Source organism: Calypte anna, chromosome 2 (assembly GCF_003957555.1).
Source record: "Calypte anna isolate BGI_N300 chromosome 2, bCalAnn1_v1.p, whole genome shotgun sequence".
In the NCBI taxonomy this organism is placed as follows: Eukaryota; Metazoa; Chordata; class Aves; order Apodiformes; family Trochilidae; genus Calypte; species Calypte anna.
In genome coordinates, this window is record NC_044245.1 from 4,574,119 (window position 1) to 4,595,358 (window position 21,240).

Sequence of the window (21,240 nt, forward strand, 5' to 3'; positions counted from 1 at the left end):
AGCCCTAACTTCTGTGTTTATTTTCAAACCATTGAGCAGTTTGTAAAGTAAAAATTAGTCTGGCTGTTTACCACAATGGGGAGGGATTCAAAACTGCTTTCACCTATTGAATCTGCAGAAGAAAAGGTGTCAAAAGGAACCTCACCCACAGGTGCTGAACAAATCTTTTCTTTACAGACAGATTTAAAGCTGTCTGGACAATTCAGCATGATCATTTCCCTTAACTATCCTGTCATTATAATGTCATTCAAATGGAACCCAGATTCTATCTGCTCATTAAATTATAATTTATCAGGTTAACTACATGAAAACTGTATCTGACCCATTTGGTTCAAATACAACATCACCCAACAGTCATGGAGTTAATGGGAACCCAAAAGGAACTGGTTCAGGCTCCTACCAGTGCTGACTCTGGAACAACACTCAGAGTCTCTTCTGTAATCATTTGGTATTGGTTCAGAGCACAATCATAATTCAGGATGAAATTTCCATTCTCTCTTTTAATTTGCTGAATTTCCACTGGCTGTCTGGCTTCAAAGGCAAACAGATGAACTGCTATCTCATAAAGCCCCACTGCCACAGAGGAAAGCTGCTGCTGGAGGGTTAACAAAAAATACCACTGAATTCTGGCTGTAATATCAGATCAAAGCTTTATTGCCCTCAGGCAGAGATAACAGATGTTATTTCCACCAGTGCAGAGCAACACTGAGGATTGTGATTTTGATATAGGACTCTTCTTCAGGAAAGAATGGGATAAGACATCTGCACGGCATCTCCCAGACAACCCAGGGATGCACATTCCAGACATCTCTGGGTCAGGATCAGAATGTTTCTACAGATAGTTAGGGCTGAAAGCCACAACCAAAGCAGATTTATTTCCACTGAGTCTGAAGCTGGAAGCCTGCAGGTTCAAGTGATACCTCTGAGTAACTACCTGTTAGTAGTTCTACCATGTGAGGTGTTACCTGATTTAAACTCAGATCTCACTCTTCTGACATTTTATAGAATAAGGACTAAAAACAGGAGCCTTCTCCTGCAGGAACAAAACAACCCTTCTCCTCTGACAATAATAATAATAATAACAATGAAAGAATCTAAATACAGAAACTATTACATATGCAGCTTTCCCTTTGGGATAGGATAAGAGAACAAACAGCAGACAGATGTTAGCCATATAACTCAATGCATTACAGGACAGGGGTGTTCAGGTATTGGGGTAAACAATGGGTAAATGGATTTTCAAGGATTAAAAGAGGAATGAGTCATGTGAATGAAAGGAAAAAAACCCAATCGATATTTGGAAACAACAAATAAATAAATCTTCTCAGTTCTGATTGTTCAGGCTGTGACATTCCCCACACTGGCTAGGAAAATATCCTGCATTTTTTATGAGAAAGATTTGATAAGGAATTTCATCATGAATGCTTGATCAAAAAAAATTAATAACTCTTTGCCTGTGTCCTTGCTTTCCTAAAATTAGTTTAGGAGTGTTCTCCATGATTTTGTGGTAAAAAACAGAGTTCTTTTTTTTTTTTTTTTTTTTTTTTTTGTTAAAATATTGGTTTGGTTTTTTTTTCACTTATATACTGTTTCACAGTTGGAACAAAAAGTTCTTTAAAAAGAAAAAATATGAGATAAAAAACCTTTAGCAGCAAGGCCACGCTCAAAAGAAATGTAGACCACTGAAAATAAGGAGCCAGAGCAATCAGGGTAAATATTCCTGAAAATGGTACAAACAAAAGAAACTGACACTGGGATTTGCTGGTAATTACTACTCCAGCAGATTAAATCAGAGAATTTAAAATAAATAAACATCACCGTTACAAAAACTGTAGAACTTTGATACAATGCCAGTAATGGACGAAGTTCTAAGAGCAGCTTTAAGTAGTTGCATGCATGGATTATTCACCCCCTCTGTGTGGGTTTCTAAGGGTATTTATTATTTATTTTAATTTGTAGTCATGCTTATGTGTGACTGGAACAGAGGACCCAACACAATCTGGATGTGCAGGGACCTGGATTAACGTCACTGCTGTCATGTTACAGGAAGCCACTTCTACTTTTCTGTAACTTTATAGCAGCAGCCCTGCATGAACAAACTGTTTGGCAGTCATTGTCCTGAATTTTTAGGGGTGTTTTTTTTTACAGGACAGATTGTGGCATGGAAGGGAGGGAAATTACAAGAGAAATCTGAAGCTCCTTGGCTTGCTGATTTAAGAAATGTTATGGTCTTTGACAATAAGGCTTTTACTTCTTGTTCCAAAAGTTATTCAGATGACATTTTTCACAGTCATGCACATGGAGTTGATATAAAATTGATTTTTCTAACCCAGTTAAATTTCTTCATTTTACTTCTTTCATGTCTCACTGAACTGCAAATGTTCTCATTAACTCCAATGTGACTTGAATAAGATGCTTAAAGGTCCATCATTTAATATCATATAGACCTCAAGTGGCCATGAAAATCCTAACATAAGAGGAACCAGCCTTGCTTTAAGGATAAAACACAACCTCAGAACTGTCAAGAATTACTTCAAAAAGCACAGTTCTGTGTGAGAAAACTGAGACTGTTGAGCACAGGGCTTCATGCCTTGACTCAAGTCAATCCAGTGCAATTGTACTTTAACAGGCTGGAGAGTTGGGCAGGGAGAAACATGATGAAATTCAACAAGGGCAAGTGTAGAGTTTTGCATTTGGGGAAGAACAACACAATGGCCCAGTATAGGCTGGGAGCTGACCTGCTGGAGAGCAGTGTAGGTGAAAGAGACCTGGGGGTCCTGGTAGACAAGAGGATGACCATGAGCCAGCAATGTGCCCTTGTGGCCAAGAAGGCCAATGGCATCCTGGGGTGCATTAGAAAGGGTGTGGTTAGTAGGTCAAGAGAGGTTCTCCTCCCCCTCTATTCTGCATTGGTGAGGCCGCACCTGGAGTATTGTGTCCAGTTCTGGGCCCCTCAGTTCAAGAAGGACAGGGAAGTGCTTGAAAGAGTCCAGCGCAGAGCTACTAAGATGATTAAGGGAGTGGAACATCTCCCTTATGAGGAAAGGCTGAGGGAGTTGGGTCTCTTTAGTCTGGAGAAAAGGAGACTGAGGGGTGACCTCATCAATGTTTTCAAATATGTAAGGGGTGAGTGTCAGGGAGATGGAGTTAGGCTCTTCTCAGTGATGACCAGTGATAGGACAAGGGGTAATGGGTGTAAATTGGAGCACAGGAGGTTCAAGTTGAATATCCGGAAAATTTTTTTTACTGTAAGGGTGACAGAGCCCTGGAACAGGCTGCCCAGGGGGGTCGTGGAGTCTCCTTCACTGGAGACATTCAAAACCCACCTGGACACGTTCCTATGCGAGGTACTCTAGGTGGCCCTGCTCTGGCAGGGGGGGTTGGACTAGATGATCTTTCGAGGTCCCTTCCAACCCCTAGGATTCTGTGATTCTATGATACTTTTCAAAAAATACTGATGGAGATGGAAGAAATTTTTCTCCTTTTATAATTATAAATCAATCACTTTGGGAACCTAACTTTAGATCTACTAAAATCAAGCTGCACTCTCAAGCTGAATTTGGCTCAGTCAGTTCCTTGTGATGCAATGAGAGTTTCTCTAAGAATGAAGTTAAAGTTTTAGCCAGCTTGATGTGAAGTAAAATAAGACACAATTGAATGTATAACACAGTAGCACAGCCTTTCAGATTTTTAAGCAGTTATTTTGCAAGGTCACTTGCTTCAGTATTTTTTACCACACTCCAGCCTGACATATATTATTTCTATCAATAACTCATTAGATCTGTATGAAAAACTGTATTTTCACTTACTTTGTCCTAATACAGTGCTCAAGTGGGGGAGTGAGATCATTTTCTTTATCTTCAGCACACATCTGAGTTGTGTCTGCAGAGACATATCAGAGATTATTAGTGTGGGGATCATATATCTATTAATATATAAAAACTGCAGTAACTCCTAGGAATTCCACCCATGGCATTGAAGGGCTACCACTCACACTGTAAAGCTCCTAGCCCTCAAAAGGCATGTGTTCTTTTTGGATTGAAAAAAAATAATAATAATACAAAGATTAGAAGGTGAAAGAATATCCAGGAGGGCTGTCATGAGTTTTTATTATGCAAATGATACTGTAATTACTAACAAAGACATTTTCATTACTTAGATACTAAGGACAGTGGTAGTTAGATAGCAAACCCCAAGCTCAGTCCAAACTATGTTAAGATTCCTCCACCCTGGAAAATGAGATTGTCCCTTGACTGTCAAGAAATCAGTGCACAGAGAGGAGAAGACTGAGTTGCGTTGGATATGAGAGAGCTACCAGAGGCTGAGCATTCCTTAGGGATAGAGAGGCAACTGCACTGTTCAGGGGAAAACAGAGAGGTCAGTGTCTCAGACACTGGATCTGTCAACAGTGAAAGTAGCTGCTGAATTTCCCAGAGAGAAAACATCCTGAGACCAGCTTGGATGTCAGGTCTGCTCAGCTGTTTCCTGTTTTGGAGTAAAAACTTTTTGAACTGCAGCAGAGTAGGTTTTTTTTTTTTAATTCTTTTTCTTCTTTTCTGTCTGTCACCCAGCCAATGGGCAGGTTGTGAGCAACAAGTGATGCCAAGATAGGGTGTAGGATGTGGGTCTGCTTCAGTGAGCCTGATGCAGACAGGATGGGAGGTAATTGCTCTAACATTCACAGCTGCCAGGCTCAGATATATCTGGCTTCCTCATGCCACAGAAAGGACCTGGCTCTCCCCTGGTTGTTAATCTTGTCAGTATAAATACATGCAGAAAACCTCAAATGAATGTCAGGGCAGAAGCAGTAGGAAATGGGCAATATTTACAAGTACAAAAAATACTTGCAGTTTTCTCCTAGATCATCAGAAACTTAGAGGCACATGGTTTTTAAGTTCCAAAGGGCCTCTTTTATCTGAATTTGAAGAGTTTATTATGGTCCATGAGAGTTTTCCAATAATATTTGGATCCCTCTAGGAATTTCTAATACTGGTGTTCTGGATCTGGTGTTCATTGTAAGAAGCAAAAACCACTGCCCTGACCACAATACTGGTAAGAGGATATATCTATGGCATGGCTGCCTCTCCTATTGCCAACCTGCTGAATTTTGTCATTTTTAGACTTGACTTCTTCCAACCAAGAGGTGTGAATAGGAAAAAAGTAACACTAAAAGTGTATCCTCAGGCAAGAAACATTTAGAGGAGTTAATTAATGAACTCCAGTTGTTCAAGTTGTACAAGTATTCTATACAACCCATTTGGAGAAAGCAATATTTCAGTTATATTATTCTGTCCTGGAGTCCCCAATAGCAGGAAGGACAGGAATATGATCTCTTATAGCTTCACTTGCATTCTAAGACAAGGGTAATGAGAAACCAAGTGCCAGCACAGATACAGAATAAATATGCTATTAAGGAGACATGATGGGCACAAGCTGAGAAGGATGGAATCTCAACAGACAATCACTGAAAGAAGAAATGCTGCTCATAATTTAAATGACAACTTTAGGAAGTAATGTTTAATTATTTACCCTTCCAGAAGGTTTTTGCACATCAGAACAATCTCACATTAACTGTGGGAAAAATACTGTTCTGTAAGAAAGTGTGGGGACAAATATACCAGCTATCCTTGAAGCTGGTATCTGGAGATTTCAGTATCTGAATCTCTTCCAGTTTCACTGCCTGTGCTGCCTTCTGTAGGATCTGCAAAGGGGCCAAGGATGGTGTCTACAGCTCTGGAAGAATCTTCTGAGAATTTCAGTTATATTCATCTTAGCAATTATTCAGATGCTCTTTGAAAACACTTTTTAATGGATACTTGGTTGAAGGCATGCACCAATGAGATAAAAGAATGATTTATTAAAACAGATTGTACAAAAATTCCCTATATCTTCACTTGGAGACAGTAAGTTGCAAATGTTAACATACATTAAATATATGTATGTTAAATGTATGTGTTCAATGTATGTATTAGCAAGGAGGAACAGCATCCCTCTGAGCAGTACAACACACACTTGCATACAGTTCTGTCTGTGACATAGAACAAAAATCCCAGAATCTCCACTTAGTCCCTAAAAAGCTGACATAAGAAGATGAGCAAAATGCTGACACTGATTTATATACACTGGCTTGGTTTTCCTTTTTGATCTATCAGAAATTTCTACCCCAGTGAAAAAGACTGAAGAACCTTTCAAGGCCAGATTGGAGGGGACTTGGAGCAATCTGGTGAAGTGGGAGGTGTCCCTGCCCATGGCAGGGGGCATGGAACAAACTGATCTTTAAGGTCCCTTTCAACCCAAACCATTCTATGATTCTTTAGTTCTCTGAACATTGGTCTGTTTAGGATAATATGTTGAAGGCAGGCACTGCCTGCTTTTAGGAAGGAACTTCATGTTTCTTTTACATTTTAGCAAATGGTTATGAGTATGGGGTGCAGAACAAATTCTCAAAATAAAGTGGCAATTGCTATTGCCCCAAAAATGTAATTCTATTCTTGGTTTCTGGCAATTTTGTCTTTCTTGCCCAGTTTAATTTCTCCAATATTTCCTGAAATGTGACTTTAATTGTAGTTTTCCTAATTATAAACAAGATTTCTGTCTCGAAGAATTGACCTCATGCTGTATTTCTAGGTTACCATCACAGCTTGATTATATTTCCACAATAGAAATAAAAGTAATATTTAGCATTCTAACATTTCCATCTGCTCCTGTATGAGTAGTTTAGATGTATGATCAAAGTTACCTTTTGGATGGGAAGCTATTTCAGTTTCTCTCCAGGCCTACCAAAGGATTACTGTACCTCCAGAACCAGCAAAGTGTTTCTCTGGAATGTCAAAATTATTTGCATTTTTTACAGCTTTTTGCTGAATTTCACAGATAGCAAAAGATTTACTAGGACACCTCCCTGGAAGAGCCTAGAGTCACAACAAGAAGATATCTGCCTCTCAATGCAAGTTTACACTTGGAGAAGAAATACACAGATATGCCATGACAGATTGAACAGTAAAGAGAAAAATAAAATATACAAACTCTGAGCACTTTCTCAACAAGAGATCTTGGAGTGCTTGGTAGCTCTGGAAACTTTTGTGATTTATTAACTATGGAAAAATATGTAAAGGTACCTGTTTATGACCATATGTTAAATGGTATAACACAACAGAAAAAATGTGTCTTGATCTCTCTAGTCCCATGCTGAACTATATCATCTGTGTTACTTCCAAAGCATCTTCAGTCTGGGACAGACCATGTGGGAACCAGGTGGTAACAACAGTGCTGTAAAGGTTAAGCCTTTTTTTTTTTTTTTTTTTTTGAGATAATATTTAATATGATGCAGGAGAATGGCAGAGATTTTAATTAAAATAAGAGGATAAATAAGAGGCAGAAAGATGACTGAATTCAGTGATAAATCTTGTGAGATGCTAAAGCCCCCAGCACTCTTATCCAAACAGCTTTCTCACATGGACTCAACTGGAACATGAAACATCCACTTATAACTCATCCTGTCCAAGAACCAGAATGTGGGTGCAAAGAAGGAGTACAGACATTTTTAAAGAGTGGACTACAGTAGAGTGGCTCCTTAAGATTGAGAAGGAATTTGATTAGATTGTAGAAATACATTGAAGAAAATGAAAGATAAGTAGGATATTATTAGCAAATAGGAATTCAGTGGTCGAGAATATCTTAATATGGCAATAAGTAGGAGCTTTCTAAGCATTAGAATAGTTCTTGTCCAAATGCCTTCCACTTGGAGAAATACACTATTGCTGTGAAAGTAGCTGCATAATTTGGCATGGTTTCCAGGTATGCTTGCAAGCAGGTAAGAGACTAGACTTTGGTAGCAGATTTCTGCCCTCTTCTGATGTAGCTGGCTCTGGAGGAAAGGATTTCATGCTTCCTCAGCCTATTTGCTCATTTTACTACAGGCACGAAGTGCTGAAGGACAGAAAACCTGCACTTTCTATCTGTAGAAACAATGTGAGATGTGAAGGAGAATGGGAGTAATTAAATATGGTTTATAATCCTGGAAGCACGAGTAAGTCAGATCACAATTTGTTCCTTGGAAATCCCTGTCAGTGAAAGATTTTCTTGTCTGTATAAAGTAGCATATGCTCATTTTTAACCCTTCCAGGAGTTTATCCTCAAAATTTCCTTGTGAAACAGGATTTTCCAATTAATCACCAAAATTAATCATAGCAATGAGGAAACAGGCACAGAAAGAATCTTTAATGCCTGAGACCATCATTATTTGCATTATTCTAGTCATCTTCATGATGTGATGCTGTTGCCAACACCAGAGATGAAATGCAGAGTTGCTGGGTTGTACATACCCACTGTTAATCGTATTTCTTCTTCCTGGTTGGCCAAGCCATCATAATAATATAAATCAAATCTCTGCTCTGTTTTCCAGTCATCAAGTACATCCTTTTCCAAACAAAAAAGGACACTGAAGTGGCTTTCACTGCATACCAACCAAATCGGGTATTTGGGGGTCTTCAAGTAACAACCAACCTAAAAAAAAAGGTACAAAAGATTAGAACATCACGAGGGGCAAGGGGAGAAACAATTTGTTGTGGGAAAGATGGCTTGTGTAAGGTTATAGTCTATAAATATTAATGAAGGAACATTACAAACTGCTGATGAAGGAGACAGAGTAAACCAGGGAATACATAAAGCAAGGGTCTGTCCTTGAGTTATAGGCAGGTAATGAAATCCTGTGGTATCCTTAGAGCAAAAAAAGATCATATCCCAAATGATCAGAACTAAATGAAACCAAAACTGACCTATCCTCTGCAGTATTTATGAAACCCCAGGGAATTTAGGTCAGGAATACTACACGAGACCAATGGAAGAGTGTGCAACGCTACCTAGAAGCCATGCATGTGACTTCACAGCATCTCAGATGTACCAGGGTAGGCAACTAAATTGAGCCCCAAATATTCCCTTGGATAAAGAATATAATCAATTCCCTTCATTCATCATCTTCTACCTTCACAGACTAGATATGTAAAATATTTTCAGCTGCTGGAAGAAAGTAACCTGTGTTCTGATCTGAGACAGGCATCAATCTCCTATTGCAGGCTGCTGCTTTACAGCTGCAGTTTCAATTAATGATTTGATCCCCTTCACTAGTAAGTAAGAGAGCAAAAATAGTGATTAGATTGTTTAATATAGCAAAGAAATCTTATTTCTCCCAGCTGGGACTTTAATATTCAGCTACAGCAGATAATTACTATTAGCTGTGTTCCTGTCATTAAAAACTGCATTCTATATTCAAAATAATACAGTATTTTCTGTCATTTAATTGTAGGGTTTTTTGTATCTTTGATAAACCACTCAGAGACACTAAAAACCAAAATAAACCTTCTTGCTTTCAGTGTAATGTTTCTGGCTACAGCTCTGCTTATTATTCTTGCAGCAGACAAAACTCACAAGTGTGCAGCATGCTATGTATAATCATCCTTATTTTATCCCCAGTTTTATGCAGCCCTTGCTAAACAGATGTTGCACGGCTGGTAGGATAACAATCTGCAAAACAAGGAAAGGAAACCAAGCATGCAAATGTATGTGCACAGAAATACAAGATCAAGTTTTGTCTACATAGTACAGACACATGGATCAAAGCAACTTTGCTAGGTTAGAGGCTCAGGAAGTTTTGAAGAGGTTTGCATAGTAATATGGTAAATGATATAAATCTGTAGAAATCATCCCTGCCTATTCTACCTTTATCACTATGGGATTTAAATCATCCTTGGGTGTCAATGGAAACTGGAAGACTTTTAACAGAAAAATTCTCTTGTATGTTTTCTAGATATAGATTAATGTGTACAGCTTCTGCAGTACAGCACTCGGTTCTTCACCCTGGGCAAATATCAATGAATATACTGCTTAAAGGTAGAAGCCAATATGCTGTTGTAATTAAAACCCTTTAAAGCATCATAAGTGACTAGGAGTGTTTGTTTTTTATATTAGAGAGAATTAGAAGTTATAGCTAAAATGATATAAGTGCAAAATCAATTAGATTCCCCAATGAGAATTTTTTTCGAATGTTAGATAACGTCTCTAGATAATTAAGTAACTGTTCTCTGACTCATTACTTTGCTAATATCTATTTAAAACAGCCTATTATAGAACAGTTTTGCTTTTTATGTAAATTCTTGGCTTAGAACCACAGACATTTTTTTTTACAAGATTAGAGAAAGAGTCATTTATCAGTTATCAAGAAGGGAAATACGCAGATGCAACAAAATACGTTAAACCAGAGAGATACGGATGAAAAGATTCAGTCTCACAAACATGAATATTTTAGTATGCAGATAGATCAAAGCCAAAATGGAACAGCCTGTCTTCTCCTAAAAATGTGTTCTTCCTACACTGCTGAAGTAACTTACAAGCTTCATCAAACAACATCTGGCAAAACAAGATTAGAGAGATAGGGAACATTCTCACTCACATGAAGAGTCCTATTGAAGTCAGGACAAATTGTTCAGACAAGTAAGGTTTGTAGGAACAAATTCCAAATACATATAGTTTGCAATTACAGTGCTTGCAGAAGAAGGCAAGGGCATGAACTTAAAGACAATGATGAGAATTTAAAAATAATGTAGGTTAAATTGTCATCTCCAATAAAAGGGAGATGTCTTCATTCCAGTTACATGAGTTATACTACAGAAGGATTTTTAACTCTGTTCTAGGTGTTGGCTGCTCCCTACAGGTGTGCATCTCCTTCATGCTGTTGACCCTTCTATCCCACTATCATCACCTCCCAAGGGCTTCTCCAGATATCTCACATTATTCCTACACTAGTAGATTAAACTACCTAAAGGTAGTTCAGTATTAAACTATCTAAAGGCCCAGGATTTGTTTCTTAGCCTTAATGTGAAATGCCATGGAACTTTTTTTATCTCTAAGTCTAAAATTCCTTCCTCTCCCCAGATGTTACTTTGTCTAGACTTACTTTAAGGCAGTTCCCTCTCCAATTGCATCCCTCAAAACATGTCTTGATTTATTTTTTTTTCCCCACAAAATATAATTACAGAACCATGCTACTGACAACGTAAGGACAACCCTCATTCTGGGAATTCCTTTGCCCACTTCTTCAAGCACTAGTTGTTGAGTAGACTAAAAGTACAATCTCACTTAACTTGTCCAGCTGGTGAGTGCTTCTTCAATCGTCTGGCCAAGCTGGTCAGTGATAGTGATCCTGGAATATACCAGGACCTCCAAGCAGAACAGGGAAAAACAAGCATGGATACCCAATGTTCTGACTCCTCAGGAAACCCTTTAAACTCAGAGTGTCACCCAACAACTGCTTGCCAGAGAATGGGGCCCTTCCTTCCAGCTGCCCTGGAAGTATAATCCTGGCTCTCACTTTCGAAGGCAAATCAAGGATATTTGACTTGAATCTGCTTTATTAAGTATTCTTTTTCTTAAGGGCTCACCATCTGTATTTCTACTTTGCAGAAAATAAAAAAAAATACGTGATTGCAGAATTATAATGAATTAAAACGAATGCACTACTATTCACACATTTGCTTCCAAATGTGTTCATTTATCTTCAGACAAAGAAGAAGAGGGGGGATGAATTAGGTGTCTTTCCATGCTGCATATTTTTGATTCCTATGGAGACCTCACTAACTCTAATCCTTTCCCTTACAAATCCCTTAAGAATGCTCATAAATTTCAGGGACACAATACTCATCTTTGGAAAACGACAGCTTTCCAAAAGCAAGCACCTTCAAAGGGCTCATTCCCAGCCCTCTGGGTGGTCTTTTCCCACATCTGATTTCAGTTGCATTTGCACAGTGGGGACATTAAATCTACAGAGAGATATTTAATACCTGAGAGTTCCTGCAATAATCTGCCAGAAAGAGTGTGTAACACTTCACCATTCACATTTTAGTGGCTCGTTGAACAAGCCTGCCTGTTGCCATGTGTGTACCCAAAGAAACAAAGAAATATAAGCTAGATTCAGTGTCTCTGGACTCCATTTAAACAATTTCCCTTCACCAGAAACAAGCATCAGGTTATCCTTCCTGTGCAGTGGCCATGACTTAAAGAAGAAGTCGCTACAAAACCCAAGGGAGGTTACTGGGTATGGTTAAACTGGTGCCATTTTTCTCCAGGAATTTTGAGACAACTGCTAAAAATGTTTATTTTCCAAAAGAATCATCCAGTGAAGTGCTGAGGCTCATGTAATTCCATAAAGGTCTGGGTTCACTCAAAGTGACTAATTGCTGGTTCCAGTGGATATTTTGTTCTGCCAGTGTTTTCTCCCCACAGTTGCAGTGACCTTTAGTGAATTCATATTAAATAATGTTCCACCAGTGTTAAGACTGAAGTATTAATTGTATAAAAACAGAGAGCTTTGCAAGAGCCCTTGGGTGATCAAGAACACCACTGAATCAAGTCACAATCTACCAGCACTATTAAAACAGCAGTTCAGCCTTCATACTAATATATTTGCACTTAGTTAAGGGATACTGTGAGGGTAAAGCTATTGCCATTAAAATGTATTTGCTTTGTTTTAATGTGTGATTGATTTCAATCAGATTAAGAGAAAAATATAATGCTCATAATGTCTGACATTCAGAGTATGGATAATTTAATGACTATGGCAGGTTAAGTATAACCTGAAGCTTTTAGCCAGATGATTATAAATTGTAGTATAAAACACGACTGCTACATTGGAGTCCTAAACTCTCTGCAGCTTTGAATCTCTTTTGTTGTAGACAAGGAAAACTTTCTGATGCTGAATTGGGGTTTGAAAAGGGCAACTATAATGAAAAAGAATAGAAATAAATGTATATTCAGTCTCAGGACCATTAAGCCAAAGAAAAGACTCCTGGAAAGTACTGGCTTTGGTCTGAAGTTCTCTTTTGCTGCTACAGGATAAAAGCAGACAGAAGTTGTGACAAGGCAAACAGACCTCAGCATGCCAGGGGGCCTCAGGATCTTTTTATTTTTTTCTTCTTTGCTTTATTCCACTGCTTTTCTGGTATGTTCTATCAAGTGAAGAATTGTCAAGAAAGATTCAGACCCTTATTTGGACTTCAGAGCTCTGCTATTCCCTCAAAATACACGAAGGAGTTTATAATTCATTAGAATAAGTTACTAAACTGCAATGACAAAGATAGATCAAGATTCAGTCCACTTAACTCCTCAGCATCTATCTCTAGGCCCTCTAACTCAGTCTGGCTTTGGCTGACAGGAAAATCAAACAAGGAAGAGATGGGGATTGCCAGAAATTTGGACCCCTCTGCTCATCAGCTATAAAAGGAGGTGCCTGGAGCCTTACCTGACCAATTTTCAACCTACAAAGAACCTAAAATTTGATGGCACAAATCCCAGTCCAAATGCAGGTATTTATAATCTGAAGAGGCATGTGGAAAATATTTAACTTATCATTTTCTGTTTTGTCTGTAGGCAAAGCACGCAAAACACTTTTAAACATGTGGGGTTTGTTATTCTTATTCTCTTAAATAAAAACTCTGTGATTTTATTTTGTTTGGAAGGAGGTTGTCAAGAAATCAATATCCCAGCAACAGTGACTGCCTCTGGGAGAATAACTGCCCATGGATAAGTAGGAGAACAACAGGACTTCATTAAGGAAAATTTCTTTTTCATGCTAGAAGGGGAGAGGTAAAAAAGAAAAAAAAGAAAGAACAGATTTTTAAATGGCCAATGGCTTGTCAGTCTTGCTGCAGGTGAACTTGTATGTATCCCAAGTTTCTTGCCTACAGCCTCTTGAAATGCTGACAGCTGAGGCAGAGACCTCGGTGGTGTCAAGAATAAGAGTAAGGTGAGTTTGGGAGGTCAGATGATAGGAGGGTTATTTACTGTAGCAGGGAGGTTAAAAGCAGAAGAGCTCCAGTTAAGACAAAGAATTATCAGAGTCAAGGTTCAAAAGAGACAAATAACCTTGAATATTTCCATGATTTCATGTACAACAGCATGTACCTAAGGTGGCTTCAAAAAGCATTCCAGAAGGTTGGCCAAATGCATCAGCCAGGGCAGCACCAACCTTAGAGGGTGAGATTCAGGACTGTCTCCAGTTCAGCCAGTAGCTTACTGGATGACTTATTGGGATAAACGTTTGACTTTTGTTTGACTGTTAAACTGCTTGTAAAATGGTAAAGCTACCTGAGACTTTTGCAAGGCCCAGAACTATTCATAGGAAATTACACAGAAATGTTAGATGTATTATTATAATTACTACAACTAATAATGACAATAATAATAGTTATATCTTTGAAATTCTTCAGATTGTAATAGAGATTTTTTTTTTTCTGTTAGACTCTTAGGTGATCTGGTATAAATACAAGGAGCATCTCTTTCCATCTGTTCTCCTTTTAACATAGGTGAAAAGAACATTTCATCACTCAACCTTTTTTCACCTGCAGTTTTAAAGCAGCATTCATGCCAATGTCTGACCCAAATGCAGGAACTTATTCATTTGCTTCTCTAATTGGCCCTGCCTACTTCTGTGCCTAAACTCATTTATTTGTGGTCTTCTCCCTGCTGCAGAATTGACTCAGCTGCCCTCAGTCCAACCATCAGGAAAATCTGCACCAATTTTATGGTGCTGACCAGCTCTTGGAAATGGTTCTGTTGCTTTAAGAGCTGTAAAGAAATCCCATGAGACCTAAAATCTTACTTTAGGCTTCCTAGTCAAATGTGTAAGATCAGATGGAATTAATATAGATTAAATATGGGCTTAGCACAAAGAAAATAAATCCCAAGAAGTGTAACATGCCTACCAAAAAGTAACATAATTGGACTTTAATCTTTTTTTTATTAAAATATGGAATGCTACTATGAAACTAAATGGTTGCTTATGAAACAGATTGAATTAATCTATCTGTCATTGTGAAGCAATTTGCAACAAGCAATTATATTACAAAAAATATCCTGAATTATGGTGATATGTTAGGACTAAGAGTGATGATTAGACATGAACAGTTCCAGGCCAATTACATGAAGCCCACGTTTTTCCAATCAGCAGAGATAACACGTTCAGCATGATCTACCAAAAGAGATTGCTGGATTAGCAACAGAGGGAATCTTCAGGGAATCATTGAGGAAAAAGGGACAGATCATTTTGGTTTCTTTTGCTACTGCTGAAGTTTGACAGAAGGACTCATTCAGTTCTCACAACCTCGTGGTATTTTCAGCTCAGAAAGACACACCAAGGAAATTATGGACTATGTACAAATACTCCACGTTTTAGACAAAGGAGATAAAATGGTATAGAAATCTTCTCTACATGGTTGTACTGCATCTAGCCTGGAATCTTAGAAGTGCCTTCCTAAATGGATTGGTCAGTTGGAAGAAGTCTAGAGCAAAGCAATAAAAATGACCTTTGGACAGGATTTGCTGATGAAAAAGGGAGGAACTCTTACATCAGCTTGCAAAAGTCTAAAGGGTGGGGATGAATTTTCTAGGAGTAGGCAGGATTGGAAAGAGGGATGATATTTAGAGGAAACAAAATAAATGAATAATCTGATTTATGTAGTGGGAGGAGCCATTCTTGCTCCTGAAGCTCGACGAGCTGCTGGTCTCTTCCAGGACTCCAGCCACCACACAGCGCTTCCAGGGTAGAAGTGTAGTGGGAAGAGCCTTTCTTTCTCCAGAGGCTCAACGAGCTGCTGGCCTCTCCATGCCTCACACCAGAGTGAGCTGAGCTTCTCTCTGTGGGTGTGTGTCCCACCTTTATTGGCCCCCTGGTAATAGGGGGCCTGCCCTAACCAGGCACAGGTGGACTCACACCCACTCTTTGGCAACTCGAGGCACCTGGTTTATCTTGTTTCTCTACAGATTTAATATCAGTAGACTCAAAGCACAAGCTGTAAAGTAGATGTTAAAAACTCCATGTTCACAGGTACCTGCAAATCTGCATTTGAAATTCCTCATATTTTACAGTAGAGATGTGTGAGAAAAAAGGCAATGTCACAGTTAGATGCACTAAGTTATCTAATAAATGGCTATCTGAACAAAGAGGCAGGAACTTCGTGGACACAGATTTTTAAAAGAAAGCCTCCTATATAACAGGATATAAAGATATCCTGAATTATCCCCAGGGAGATTGGCTGGATATGACCTAAAGGGAGTTTTCCAGCTCTAATGTCTGTGATTCACCGTACATCACGCTCAGGATTTTCTTACTCCTGGAAACAACAAAAACAACAACAAAAGCCCCAACCAAAAATGACAGTGCTTTTCCATTACTGATTTCAGTTACCATCCTCGTAGCCACAATGTAATTGGATGCTGAACCCACTTACCAAAGCACTCAGAGGAAGAAAAGAGTCAGTTTGAAAGACTTTAAGGCAAATGCTATTCTGAGTTCCACCACTGCAAACTGTGAGTGGCATTTCTGTTTTTCTGAAGTGTTCTAAACTTACATCTGTGTAACAGAAAGTGGAATCTGGCCTTTCATGCTGAAGCCACAGTGGAGATTCCCCAGACTTGAGGCCAAAGTCCACCAGAATGTGACTTTTGTCCTAGTTCTAAGGCAGGCATTGCCACAGGCACTGAGACGTAGGAACTGCAATGTGGAGCTCTCACAGATGTTCTTAATAAAAAGCAAGACAATTTGCATCAGATGCCTAACTAAGTGTAGACTGAAAAAAAGGAAACTATGTCTACTGGAGTGTCTGTAACTAATTAAGGGTCACTGGCTTGGAAAAGAGATCACTGCTCATGAGTCCAGCTGCCATGCAAGAGCAGAGTAGTGGAAGAAACAGACACCCTCCAGCATATAATTTGCAGGATAAGTGGAAGACAGTGTCTGATCCTCTGGGTTTACTTTTTTCTTTTATTTTTAGAGGGCAGATGGGAAAGAAATAGCTCTTACCTGCACTGACCTCACTTACCATTTTGCTACTTAAAAGTAATTTTCCCTCACTGGAGAACGGAAAAAATGCTACAGTGGTGCATAATCTTTTTTTTTTTTTTAGGCTTTAAATGTTATATTGTTTATAAAAAAAGAGCAGTCAGCTGCAACTAGACATAGAGGCTAATTTACTTTTAGTTCCAGTTGTTCTGAATTAGTCTGATTTGGATATACTGGTATGTTGTCTTGACTGAATTTAAGTGTTATTATAATCTTGTGTGTAATGTAAAGGATTGCATTGATTCAAACTAACTAAAAAAATAATTTTTCCATAGAAGGAAAATGTAACTGACTTTAGCCATTTGGGAAACAGTTGAGATAAGTTTGGCCACACATTTGGATAGGATGACTACAAACTCTTTGCTACCCTCTTCCAAATTTTCATAGAGGCACTGCCTGCAAATCCAGATAGATGGGATTGTTAAAATTATTTAATCTACCATCAAACACAAGAAAAAGAATTTTAAATAATATCCTTGTATCAAACACAAGATTGTCTGCTTAAGGCAGAACATGTTTTTAGGAAAGATGTCCATCCTTAATCAAGTTTTTCCAGAAGTTAATTAATGGCTGTCATTTCTTTGAAATTTTTAATCTGTAGCTTAATTTTTGTGATTAAAAAATTAATATAAAATTAATATAGTAATTGCAAAGACACATTAAACAGAACATTCCCATTATATTGTATTTTAATTGTCTATTATTTTCTTTACTGCTAATATAATATGATCACCATTACATCATAAAGCAGAGGATTCAACCTAGCTCCTCATCACAAAGGAAATGATAGAAAACTGAATAATTGGACTGAGTTTCAGCTCCAGATTCAGTTGCTTACATAGAGAGGATTAAGATGTAGGTGTCCACATGTGAGCTGGGCATCTCAGCTCCAATATAATCAGTGAATAAAGGCAAGGAAATTTCTCCAGCTCAGCACAGACTGCTGTTATGCTTTGTCAGCTGAACAGTTTTCTGCTCCATAGACTGCACTGAGCAGGTCTCAGTTGTATATAATGTATATACAACTGTATATAATTTATATATAGCCACTTAAACAGAAGTGTGTTAGTCTTTTACCCAAGTGTGACAGTTATGAGCTTGCATCCAGGAGAGAGACCACTCTCAAAAAAAAGCACTAGATGCCTCTGAATGAGCAACTGAGTCAAGACTGTATTTTCTTGGCTGCTATACTCACTCCAAGCCAATCTTAAACTCAATTGTTTCCTTTTTAATTAAAATCTGAAGAATAGAAAGCATACCTGGCAAACATCATAATGCTCGAAGAGGGACAGCAAACCAATATCACTGCGACTCGTGATACCTTTCAGAATTGTGATATTCCCATTTCCAGAGTCCAGCTCTATCACGTTGTTGAAAACATTGGACACAGCTTTGCCAGTCAAAAGCAAGTTCACCAATTCCTGTTTGGGACATGTTTTTTAAAAAAAAAACCAAAACAAACCACAGACAAAGGTAACAAAAACACAGTAGTTAAACATCATGTCTCTACCATGCATTAGTACAAGATTGATTCAGAACTCAAGAAGTTACACATATACCAGACCTCTAATTTATGCAATGGCTTTACTTTTAGGGTTAGAACTAGGACTGTTTATAAAGCCTTTTCAAGACATTCTGGGAAAGTCTACTCCCAAAGTAAAATTAGGAAATATTAGCAGAATTTTCAGAGTTCATCTTCCCAGAGGCAAACTGTTGGTAATCAATTCACTCTTACAACAAACTCATATTGGTCTTTTGTTTTGTTTTGTAAATTAAAACATTTTAGTGTACTATTTTCTCTAGAATGAAAGCTACATCATGAATACAATAAATGAAAAGCCTGTACAGCACTATCTACATTTCTGCATGTGCTTAGTGATACACTTCATAAGCTGGGCAAGATTTCTTTACAGGATTTTTTTTTTTCAATGGTTATTTCTGGGTGAATTTAAGTTTCATCCAGTAAGACACAGACCCATATGGCTTCACATCTGGTCCATATCACTCATGTACTTACTATAGCAGACTGTTGATTATTCCTTCTCTGTGGTACTACAAATACAGGTGTGTCAGAGGCAAATACATGTGAGAAGATGTGTGCACATGTGCTCAAGTGAGAGGGCAGAAAATTCAAGGATGAGAAAGACACCAGGCATTTTGCTCAGCAGAAGACCCTACAATGACCCGTTAGGATGCAACAGCACATACCAATTTCTAGCAGCAAACTGCACTACAGCAGTGAACCATTAATAAATAACATATGTCAAGAAACATGAGGGGAAATAATAATAGGAAAGTTTCCAGAAAAAAAAGTCCAAATTACCATGCCCAAAGACATGAATAATACTGGTTTGCCAGTTTGGACTTGATGAATGATTTTAAAAGACTGTACATATTTATAGCCCCATGCTTTTCCTGAAGGACTCCCCAAAGTTTATAGGTTCTTACTGATGTTTTTTAGGATTTCTAATCTGCCAGTGATGCTCCACCACCTTCTTGAGGAATCACCCTGTAACCACAGTATAAAAGTCTTTCAGAAACAGTACAAGAATGAAATGTGAAGCTTGCCTTTTGCAGCCCAAATGGCAGTACTTTTAAAAGCTGTGGACCCTATTCCAACCACAAAACTGCTCATGTCCTAGCTTTGGGGAAAATCCATGTCCCAGAACTTTGGGATCTGTATTCCACCTATGTGTCCAAGGGAAAGTGTTTCTAATTGGATGCCTGCACAAGCCTGGAGCCAGTGGGTACTGCACCAACATTTGGTACAGTATATAAGATGGAATTTGGACTACACAAAGTTGTGGTCATAAGTGTCAGAGAGAAATTCAGACTGATTAATTTCAAGCACCACATATCTTTCAGACAAGCCCTTAATAAATCAATGTCTGTTTTGATGTACCATCTGGCTTCAGTCACCTTTCTGAAACAGCAGGGAAGAAACACAGTTTGCAGTCTCCAGCAGTATCTCAGCACTAAAATCAACTGAGGATTTCAAAAGAGCCTGGAGAGAAGAGTATGAGCACTGAAACACACAGCAATAGCCACACATGGTCCAGAAAAACCAAACCAAAAAGCAGAGGTTCTGAAAGCAAAGAACGCAGCACGCCTAAACACGAGGAGAAAAGAATAAAGGATAAAGGTGCTTGACATTATGGGGAAAAAAGAAAAAATAGAAGGAATTTCAATTAAGAAATGCCATCATCTTCTCTTCCCAGAGGTCAGCTCACCACCCAGAGGCAGGTGACATCCCCAAGGTGGAACTTACCTGAGTACAGTAACCATGGCTGCCAATCAGGCGGTTGGTAAGGACGTCAAAATCATTGCGCACCCTGAAAAGGAGTGCAGAATAAAGTGAAGTTACAAGTGGAGGAATAAATTTAAATGCAATTATGCAATTGCTTCTTGTCATTGGGCTTAATGTCTTTAAATACTGGGGGGGAAAAATAGAAGAAGAAAAAAAAATGACAAATGAAACCCAAACTGAAAATAGAGCTCTAACTTTTGCAGTTCTTACAAGGTGATGTTTTTTTGCCTGCCAAGAAAAAGTGGATATAGAAACTAAAGATGTGGCAAGCAGAAACTTGTTAGAGCAAGACAGGCAAAAAAAACACAGTAGTGAAACATCTTGTCTCTACCACGCATTAGTACAAGATTGATTCAGAACTCAAAAAGTTACACATGTACCAGACCTCTAATTTATGCAATGACTTTACTTTTAGGGTACTTTTAGGGTTAGAACTAGGATTGTTTTAGAGTCTTTTCAAGACATTCTGGGAAAGTCTACTCCCAAAGTAAAATGAGGAAATATTAGCAGAATTTTCAAAGTTCATCTTCCCAGAGGCAAACTGTTGGTAATCAATTCACTCTTACAACCAACTCATATTGGCCTTTTGTTTTGTTTTCTAAATTAAAACATTTTGGTGTACTATTTTCTCTAGAATGAAAGCTACAGCATGAATACCATAAATGAAAAGCCTGTAGAGCACTATCTGACATTTCTGCATGTGCTTAGTGATAGAGTTATAAAGGAGAATAAAAGCCATCATCACTACTAGTTAGAATTCTAGGAATTAGAACTACTGGGCTACAAGTCATACAGAACCACAGAATGGCTGAGAGAGGAAGGGAACTCTGGATGTCACCTCGTCCATCAAAAAGGGGAAAAAGAAGAAAAAAAACCCCAAAAAACAACTCCTGGTGCACACAATTATCCTACCACTGTGAAGCCCCTTCTTCTATTTTATGGCATCACAGAAAGGAGTCCATGAAATTGAATTATTTATAATTACGGAGTAATATCTCCCCAAACTAAGTTCTCTCTCTCATACCTCTTGGAATTATTGCATTAG

At 38.3% G+C, this 21,240-nt stretch overlaps 1 protein-coding gene across 1 annotated transcript in view; it reads right to left on the reverse strand.

Moving 5' to 3' along the window:
- The window catches only part of MINDY4 (MINDY lysine 48 deubiquitinase 4), an 84,991-nt gene that overhangs the window by 2,676 nt on the left and 61,075 nt on the right, over positions 1-21,240 (reverse strand). Inside the window, exons 15-18 of the mRNA XM_008502212.2 lie at positions 20,157-20,220; positions 18,148-18,309; positions 8,325-8,505; positions 3,810-3,882 (exon numbers count right to left, since the gene is read on the reverse strand). Of these exons, the coding sequence (XP_008500434.2) occupies positions 3,810-3,882; positions 8,325-8,505; positions 18,148-18,309; positions 20,157-20,220 (480 nt within the window). The remainder of the gene's footprint in view (positions 1-3,809; positions 3,883-8,324; positions 8,506-18,147; positions 18,310-20,156; positions 20,221-21,240) is intronic.